Raw genomic sequence first — 10356 nt, forward strand, 5'->3', positions numbered from 1 at the left:
CTAACACCACTACATATAGTTTTTCTCTGTTATTCTAACTGAACAGGAAGGTTTAACTAACTAATCCAGTCAGCCTGACTATGATCCTAATAGGAAAAGAAAAAAAAAAATCAAAAAAAGAGTAAGCAAACACCCAAAAAAGAAGTAGACAAATAGGATGGATACTTAATAAAACATAAATGTCCTCCATTCATCTGCAATTCTAGTCATTTTCTAACAGATCTCAGATTTTCAGAACAAGTATGCAGGTTATTTAAAACTGAGTTATATATAGTCATTTAGAAGCAGCAAAACACTTCTGGCATTATCACAGATGCTAGATCTCTGAAGGAATTTTTTTTTCCAAACTAGCATTTTTCTTCACCAAGAACGGACCAGCCTTTATTTCTAAAAACAAGAGCCCTTGTATCCCCCCAAAACAAACAAATCAAAGACCACAGTTACATTCTACACTAATGAAACTGTGAGATTACATCCCAGGCGTTGTCAGAGCCTATTTTTCATATACACCACCACCAGACAGTTTGATGCAGTATTCCTGATTGCTTTTTATCGTATTTGTAAATACACTCACTAATCCACTAAATTAGGTAATTTACAAACAGGTCCTCTTAGTTATTAGCGGCCAGCAGTCAAGTCCTATTACGTTTGATCCTTATACAGTTGTCTAAACATTTCTATCCAGGTTAAGGGCTCGGATCGGCAAAAGAGAGGGAGGTTAGCGAAATCTGGATGGGGGCAGGGTAGAAGCTGGGAGAAATCTCTGCATCTCAGCCCTCAGCGACAACACTCAGCCAGTGCACACAGAAAAACTAAATTCGGCACCTCTTCCTCCTGTTACACTGGCAACAAAGAGGGAGTCTCCGTAACGATCCCGTCACCCACCAGGTGCCCAATCTCCTTCTCAGCCCAATCCCCGCGCTCCCGCAGGGGCCTCGGGGTGCGAAGAGGCCGCGGTGCCCGGGGTCAAGGCACAAAGGGGGGATGGGATGGGGTGGGAAGCGAGCGGCTAGAATCGGGGAAGCGGGTCGTAGAAGGGCTCCGGGATCCGCTTAAACACTTGAACCCGGACGGGGGGCGGCGGGCAAGAGAAAAGGGACAGAATATCTAAGAGCAGAAACAGTAATAAGGTGGGAGAGGGGTGAACAGCCCATACTGGGGGTACTCCCCCAGGGAGCACAGAAAATAGTCTGTGGATGGGGAGGGGGAAGACTCCAAGGAGGTAGGAAGAGAGGAACCAGGCCCGGAAGACGAGGGAAGGGGGTGCCACCAGGGGCAGAGAGCAGACGCCCTTATTGCCTCTACCTGCGGGCTGGCGGGACGGGCCGCTCAGGTGTTACTGGGAGGAGGCGGCCAAGTCGGCAAGGGGCTGGGCAGAGCTAGCGGCGCCCTGAGGGCCGCGCGGAGGTGCCTGCGAATCGGCAGCCCTGGGAGCCAGCGCGGGGGCATCTTCGGGACAGGGGGAGGCGGGAGAGGGAGGCGGGAGTGGGGGTCTCTGGAGTGCACGGTGGGTTGAGGGGACGCTCGCAGGTAGTGGGAGGCTGCGGGCGCCCGCGGCACGCGCGGGGAGGCATCCGGGCGGGCGGCCGGGAGGCGGGAGCCCCTCACCTGCGCGGCTGAGGAGGCGGAGTTGCAGCAGCCCATGGCGGGGCCGGAGGAGCCCGGAGGCGGCGCCGGGCGCGCAGCTACGCCCCGGAGCCCCTCGGCATGCGAGCCGGCGGGCGCCCGGGGAGGGCGCGGCCTGGCTCCGCACGGCTCGGCGGCGGCGGCGGCGGCGGCTCGGGCGGCGGCGGGTACTCAGGAGGCGGCGCGGCTCGGGGCGGGCGCCGACCACATCCCCCGGCGGCGGCGGTAGTGGCTGCGCGGCTCCCGCTCCGCTCCTGCTGCTGCAGCTGCTCCCCAGCGGAAAGGGGCGGGCGGCGGCGGCGGCGCCTCCCCCTGTCCCCCGCCTCCGGCCTCCCGCGCCCAGTCCCTCTCCGGCTCCCTCTCCCCGGCCGCCGCCTTCTCAGCGCCGCGCGCTTCTCCCATCAGACTCCCCGCCCCCAGTGCAGCGCCGCGCGGGCGGCCGGGCGAATGCGGCCAAAACGAGGCCGGGCCCTTCGGCGCGCGTCGGAACCTGCGCGGTGCCGAGCCAATTTAGCGGTGGCACCGAGGCAGAGCGCTACCTCGGTGCGAGAGGGCGCCTGAGGCTGGGGCGCCGGAGGGCTGGACAGGCTCGCAGCCGAAATGGGGTCGGGTTGCTTCCGGACCTGGGAGGCACGGGCGAGGCTTGCGGAGCTGCTAGCCATCCCCAGTAGGCGCGCAACCCGAGGATCCCGCTGGTTTCTTACCTCTCAGGTGGCTGATTTTATCCAGGGGAAAGCGTACGCAATAAACCCCTGCAGAAGCAGTAGGTGATTGAAGACAAGGAGAAACAAGCAACTGTTGCCACTCGCCCCATTTTGCTGATGTGGAAACTGAGCCTTGAAGGGCACCAAGAGCTTAATGGAATGCACCCAAGGTCGAAATTGTTATAAAGGGCCGAAAATAGGGAAAAGGCAAAAAAATTCTACAGTTCTGTCAATTCAGAGCCATACTGGATCTAAACGAAACTTTTTATACAGAATAGTCCACAAAAAACAATAAGCGAGTATTAATTTATCATGTTAAAACATATGTATACTGAGGGCACACTAAGTTCCAGTAATTTACAGGCACTGGGAACAAAGAGGTGAACGAAAGAACCAAAGTTTCTGCTCTCTTACAAGTCCCTGTTGTTACATGAATACGGTATGCAGTATCAACAAGTTACAGTAGGTGCGGTCACCACCTTCAAGAAGTCTACAACCCAAGTCCTTGAGAAATCGTGTGAGATGAGAACAGTTAAAATGTGGCAGGAATAAAACTGAAGATCCTGCTTAATATTAAGAGAACCACTTATGAGGCACCTTTTTATGTTTCCTTTCATCCTGTCAAAGAATGTCTTAAAGACAGAATCAGTTAGAAAAGAAGAAAAAACGAAAGAGTATTTGCAAAGGAGACTCTAGAAGGCCTGACTTGCCAAATGAAAGACAGCAAGTTTTAAAGACTATTCAGAGACAAAGAGGGAAAAAATAGCACAGAAGTAAATTAACTTCACATGCCTTGAAAGGGAATCTAAGCAAAGGAAATTCAAGATGGGAACCTAGGGACAGCCAAAGAAAAGGCCAAAGAAGAATTCCCAGTTGGTGTGTTTCAATACCATTTCCTATGTCTGTGACCAGGGATGCATCACTTCTGCCTCTTTCTCCTGGTCTGTGAAAAACAGGTAATAAGGATGACCAGGAAGGGTTGTTGTCAAGATTAAATACTATCTGAAAGTAGCTAGTAGGATAGTAAGGACTTAATAAGTACTGCTTGAGATTATTCTTCCTTTGCATTCTCCTTATGTTCCCTTCAAATTTGATCAGAGGGTCCACCGTACCACTGGGCTGGTGAATCCTAAGTGTGTTACTAGTAACCATTAGGCCATTAAAGAGAAGTGAAAAAAATAAAACTTTAATGGCTCTGGTCCCAATTCTGACTGTAAACTCCACAATTAGATTGTAAACTCCCTGAGAACAAGGGAAAACATTTTCTCCTTTGTATCTTTCTCAGCTCTCTCAAATGTGTGTTGAATTATTCAATGCAGCCAGGAATAAAAAACTTTCCCTTGAGATTTTCCCTCAAAGCCTCAAAGTACATCTTGTTTTTAACTGAGGGAGGAGGCTGAAAGTAAAATTACAGTCTTGAACAAGAAGCCATCTGTCTTCCTTCTTTATAATCAAGGAAAGGGCAGTTGCTTCTCTTAGCAGAGTCAATATGGGAGCATTTCTCTCAGATTATAAAAATCTTTTTGGCTAGTGTAGTTATTCTACGTAGTAGCTAGTGCTTATTTTGTAATTAGAACTGCAAAAACTGATAAATACATAACAGACTGTGACAGTGCTTCAGAAAAAAAAAAATGCATTTCACTTTTTTGGGAGGTCTCTTTCCTCGACAAGGATGATGGGTGTATATAATTGAAAGGGAGCACATTCCACTGTGCTTGACTGATCCGAATCCCAGTTTTCCCTTTAAGGGTTAATGGAACTAAGAGTTCTAAGGTTCTGCTAGGTGCTTTGTCAATATACTAATTATGTATATATGCACCATATATGCATATGAATGTTATGTTTTTAAGTTATACCTTGTCATTAGCATGAAAGAAACTAACAGCTCCCAAATTGATGTTCTGTACCTTCTGAGTCTCTTTCCCACCCCTCCCCCTACCCAAAGAAACCTCATAAAAGGAATGATTTAGAGGGGGGCAAATTACTGCTTCTTTTCGTTCTTTCTCACAAACAAGCACACACAGCATTCAATGAAATTAAATTACAGCAAATTCAGAAATCCTGAAAGGGAATTTTTTTTCCACTAGCTAGTGATCAGGGTACTGATCTTAACCACCATGAGGTGTCATCAAGCCAAACCACTTGGGAAAGACTTGGGTTTGTTTTTCTTTTAAGAAAAAGGGATGTTAAAAAAAAAAAAAACTTATGTAAGAACAGCATCTGCACTAACCAGGATAAAATTATAAGGTCTATCAATCTTGATGCTGCAGGGTAAAATCAGATCACCAGCTGAGCCAGCCAGAAATGCTTCCCACTGGTCTAGTATTGCATAATTGGCCATGTGAATTCCAGGGTTTCCAGCTTCAAATGGGGGGTTTGGTGCCGGTCACTCACCGAGGGAAAACACTGAACTAATGGTCTTTCCGGAGATTTTAATAAAGCCCGACTCATCGTTCACATGATTTCAGGTTTGGGGGTAAAAGAAATATAAATGCATCCATATGTGTGTATGTCTGTAACTGCTCAGAAGAGTCCTCTATTAAAAACAAAAATTTTTAAGCATGGCATTTGGTGCTTTGGCTGTGTTATTTACATTTTAGCACATACTGTGTTCACAGCCGCATCCCACACGAGCACATTTGCCTCGGCAGAGCCCTGGCTACCATGTCCGCCTCACAACCTCCTCCTTCAAGCTATTCGCATATCACCCCTGGGAAATGCTCCAAAAGTGAAAGCTAATTGTAACCAAGGGCTGGAACGGTTCATTCATTACCAGAGATGCAAGAGCAGGTCTCTCTTTGAGAAGACTGAAATGTATCCCAGCGTCCTAGTTAAACCCTGAAGTTAGGAACCCCTGAAAAGAGCTTCCCTGAACTCAGGCATGTGGCAGAAAAAGACAACATTGTTCCCAGAAAGACTCCAGTGAGAATCATAATTCCTTAGCTGTGCAACTTTGCTCCTGCCCACACTTGTAAGTTGATGTTTCTCCAGTGTTAATTAATAAATCTGGCTTTTATTTATTTTTACTGGGATTTCCTTTGCAAGATCAGACAACATATAAGTTCTCTAAAAATATTTGCTGTGCATTTGTGTCCACAGGGGTGTGGCACTTCCTTATTACTTTTCTGAAAGCCATTTCTTTTAAATTCAATTCTTTTGTTGAGTCCCTCTTATGAACTTAGCATGTTTAAGTATCATGTATGCAAACATGAGTCCCAGGGATCTGACCTAACATATAACTAGTGTTCGTTTTTATTTTGGGGTGATGGGTGAGGAAGGAGGGGAAGGAAGGCAGGATTATGAATATTCATTTGAGAAGGAAAGAGGCAATTTGTAAAATAGGGAAATCCATTTATTTAACAGTATAGTTCTTGAGCCATTATAATGAGCCAGATACTAGCTAGATGCCAAGGATTCAAAGATGAACGAAGGACATTCCTCACGCCCTTAAGTCGTTTTACATTTTAGTGAGGTGGAAAGACATTTAAGCCACGAATGAGAGTATGTTATGTTTAAATATAATGAGAAAAATGAGTCCACATGCTATATAAGCTCAGAAGCCACAGATTATTTTGTTTGTAAAAAAAAAAAAATTGCTGCATTATGTTTTTTCCCATTCCCCTTTTTTTCTTACCTCCACTAGACAAGTTCCCACTATGTACCGTAAGCCTAGAAAAGAGCTCGGTACCCAGGAATGTGTCATAAATATCTCTTCAATGAATGAATGAATTTTCTCAGTATGAGTTCCTGGAAATTTAGATTTGTAAATTAAATGCCTACTAGAATGTCTCAAAGAAAAGTTTATCTGAAACATTAAACAATTACTTTTTTTAAATGTTTGGCTTTTTTTTTCTATAAAGCAATTGGAATAAAAAATATTTCCTTATATAACACTAGAAGTATGAAAGTGTCTTTCTTTGGAAGACACTTTAGCCTAACACCTTAGTAAAAGACAGATAGGATCAATTACATAACCTTTTTAAAATTCCTAGATGCAAAATATTCTGTAAATAAACACAACCAACAAACAGATAAGTAATACTTGCAAAGCAATATGTAAATGGTTTACTGCTGTAGTCTGAATGTGTCCCCCAAAATTCATGTGTTGAAATCCTAACCCCAAAGATGATAGTAGGAGGTATAGGCCTTTGGGATGTGCTTGGGTTCATGAGGATGGAACCCTCATGAATGGAATTAGTGCCTTATAAAAGAGGTTCCAGAAAGCTCTCTAGCTCTTCCACCATGTGAGGACACAGTTATGATCTGTAACACAGAAGAGAACCTTTGCCAAAACTTGATATGCCAGCACCCTGCTTTTGCACTTGCACACTCCAGAACTGTGAGAAACAAATTTCTGTTTCTCAAAGAAATTTTTTATAAGCCACCCAGTCTATGGTATTTTGTTAGAGCAGCCTGAATGGATTAAGACATTTATTATCCATAATACTAAAACAACTCCTACAAAAAAAGAAAAAAGAAAAAAAGAAAATGGGCAAAGGGCATAGCAGACAAAATCTACAATGAAAGAAATACAGGGACTAATAAAATGTGAAATGCTGCTCAACTTCACTAATAATAAAACTGTAGGTTAAAAAAATTAGGAGCTATTATTCCTTACCTAAAACACTGGCAAAGATTTAAAAACTTGATAATATCCAGTGTCAGAGAAAGTCACAGTACTCTCATATACTATTCATGGGAATATACTTACCTCTTTCTGAAGAAGAATTTAAGAATTTATACCAAACTTAAAAGGTGCTGTTATTTATTTATTTATTTTTATTTTATTTTATTTTATTTTTTTTTTGCAGTACGTGGGCCTCTTACTGTTGTGGCCTCTCCCGTTGCGGAGCACAGGCTCCGGATGCGCAGGCTCAGCGGCCATGGCTCACGGGCCCAGCCGCTCCGCTGCATGTGGGATCTTCCCGGACCAGGGCACGAACCCGTGTCCCCTGCATCGGCAGGCGGACTCTCAACCACTGCGCCACCAGGGAAGACCAGGTGCTTTTTTTTTAAATCTCAGCAATTCTCCCAGGAATGTATCCAACAGCAATATACTCTTGTTTTTAATACGGAAAAGTTTGGGAAAACCTAAATTTCTACAAAGAGAATATTAGTTAAACAATTGGTTAAATAATAGGAAATACTACACAGCTGTTAAAAAGCATGAGATAGATTGGTATTTACTGACAGAAAGATAACTAAAATATGTCATCAACTGAAAAAGCAGTTTATAAAACAGTATTGTGATGGAATCCTGTTTATGTGAATAGTTTGTACGTGTGTGTGTATGTGTTTGCAGAAGAGGTTGTGAGGAATATGTACCACTCTGTTAAAGCTGTTACCTTTGGAGAGGGGATGGGGGTAAATTGGAGTGAGATAGGGCAAGACAGAATAACTTTCTGAATTATTGTTTATTGTTTGTAGTTTTGACAAAAGCAGGTATTGTTTTTTAAACTATATTAGAATATTTTAATAAAATAACTGCAGGGGGATGGGGTCCTCACAAATGACCTATTATTCATGGAGAAAATATGGAGAAAGAACAGATAACTGTTAATCAATGTTTAGGAAAGGTATTGAGCTGGTCCCTGAACAGTAGGTAGGTTCAAAGGCACAAAATGACTTAAGCGAAAGTGCAGGTTTAGAAATAAGATCTGGGAATTCCCTGGTGGTCCAGTGGTTAGGACTCTGAGCTGTCACTGCTGAGGGTCTGGGTTTGATCCCTGGTCAGGGAACTAAAATCCCACAAGTCACATGGCACGGCCAAAAAATAAATAAATGAATAAATGAGTAAGATCTGTTGGCTGTTCCAGATATCCATTGTTGCATCACAAACCAAACTAAAACTTGGTGACTTAAAACAACAATTATTTATGATCACCTCTCATAGTTCTGGGGACTGAGTGGGCTCAGCTAGGCAGTTCTCTCTTGGGCGGCTCTTGTGATTGCAATCAGACAGTGGACAGGGCAGGAGTCATTTCAAAGTCTTCTCACTCACATGTCTGGTATAGCTGATGCTGGCTGTTGGCTGTCAGCCAGAATACTTACCGTGTGACCTGGGTTGCCTTGCAGCATGTGGCTGGGTTCCAAGAGTGAGCATCCCAAGAGAACCAGGCTGACACTGCCTTACCTTTTATAACCTAACCTCAGACAGCAGATAGCATGACTTTTGCTGTAGTCACAGGTCCATTAAGATTCAAGGGAAGAAACTACAGATGCCACCACCACCCTAACCCCAACTGAAGAAATGTCCGTGTCACGTTGTAAGGAGAGCATGTGGGATGGGAAGTTGGGAAGCAGTGCCAGGAGCTCTCCAATTTGCTATGGTTCCCAACACTCTTTCAAGTCTCTTCTGACAGGAGTCAGCTTCTCCCATCTACTTTACCCACTGGCATCCATAAGCCTTGGAGTCTGTACTTCCTACAGACAAAAGGAGCAGGAAATTTGGAGCAAAAAGGTAATAAAGGGAGCTTTTTGCTTTAAAAAGATCACTATGATGATATCTTACAAGGAGGTCTAGAGGAAGGAGAGATTAAATAAAAACAGTGGGTGCTAAAGCTGTTGCCCCTACTCATCAACTCCCTGCTCAATTCAGCAAAATGATGCCTAAGTATGATTGACAGGAGTCCTCCATATTCTTACCAAAGCCTTCAGTCTTCAGGATGCTCTCAATGGGCCTCAATTCTTATAGAACCAGATCCTCCTATGCCTGGCAGGAAATTACTAGGCCATGGGAAGTAATTGAACTTTTTGAGAATACCAAGATACCACTTTGGGGATACTAATTGGTATTTCTCCCACTGAGCAAAGGACATATACTACCTGGGAATGAAGCCTGATTTGACCACCGACTCGCTCACTTCCCAAGTGTTCCAGTAGTTTGTCTCCTAGTGTGGAGCTGAAGAACAAAATGAAAGAAAAGGGGAGGGGGCAGGCTGTGAGGTCTGGCTGGACTAGCAATTGGAAGCTCAGCTACCATCATTCCCAGCTTCCCTCAAGTCCTGTTAAGAGATTTGTGTCAGGCAATGAAAATTGTAGCATTAGTCTGGTTTTTAAAGTTTTTTTCCCCCAACTATTATTATTTTATTGGACAAGCTGTCAAAATCCACCTGTTCTTTTTCTCAGAGCTCCTTTCTTCCTTTCTCATTGGCATTAGACAGAGTCATTTTCCCTAATACTATGTAATTTAGAAGAGACTGTGTCAATTGCATAAAATATTTCTAATCTCCATAATTAAGATGCTGCTGGTCTGACAGCTTTGCTCTCTTACTCCCCCTCAGCTAGTTGCAGGGATGTAGAAAGACATTTAGAGAGAGTACTAAAGCAAAAATGACATGCAGTTCCCCTCCCGAAGGGCCGCCGTCTTATAGCTATCACAGTCTCCCCAGGCTCACTTCTGGAGCGTTTCATTTATGGCTTTTTCATAAGTAGGAAAGAGAGACTCTGCTAAGGTTCTCCAGATCATCTCCAGAAAGTGTATGTCCTGTCCTCAGTTTGGATTTAGAGAAAATCCACATTGCCCCTTCTCAAGATCTGCTCCTGAGGCCAGCTCCTAGCACAGCATTTGACAACAGAATAGGCACCAACAAATTTGGGTCAAACAATTGAATGACTGAATTCTGAGGTCAGAGAGAAATTTGGATGTGAGAGATAGCAGAACATCCTAGTTGGTGGCAAGGAAAGTCTGGAGATCATGCAGTCTATTTTCCTTTACTTTTGGAAAAAACAGAGAGACAGTGATTCACCAAGATTGCCACACATCCCATTCTTTCCTCCTGCCTCTTGCTAGTTTGACAATGTATCCAGGTGTAGCCTGAAAAGTCTCATTTCATCCTCACAATAATTCTATTAAGTCAAAATTGTTATCACTATTTTAGAGTTTAGGAAAATGAGGTACGAAAAAATTAGTCTTGATAGACTGGGTTATGCTGCTACAATAAATTTACCCTCAAATCTAAGTGGTTTCATAGAACAAGGGTTTATTTCTCCTTCACAGTTTGTATGGCACAAAAATTAGCCTGGC

At 44.1% G+C, this 10356-nt stretch overlaps 1 protein-coding gene across 3 annotated transcripts in view; it reads right to left on the reverse strand.

Annotated features, from left to right (window-relative positions):
- Positions 1–1755, reverse strand: part of SLC44A1 (solute carrier family 44 member 1) — a 215010-nt gene extending 213255 nt beyond the window's left edge. For all 3 annotated transcript variants that reach the window (XM_030859133.3, XM_030859132.3, XM_030859131.3), the window contains exon 1: positions 1609–1755. In XM_030859133.3, coding sequence (XP_030714993.1) covers positions 1609–1644 — 36 coding nt within the window. In that variant the 5' untranslated portion in view covers positions 1645–1755. The remainder of the gene's footprint in view (positions 1–1608) is intronic.
- Positions 1756–10356: the final 8601 nt, after the last annotated feature.

The sequence above is a fragment of the Globicephala melas genome, chromosome 6, assembly GCF_963455315.2.
Source record: "Globicephala melas chromosome 6, mGloMel1.2, whole genome shotgun sequence".
Taxonomy (NCBI): Eukaryota; Metazoa; Chordata; class Mammalia; order Artiodactyla; family Delphinidae; genus Globicephala; species Globicephala melas.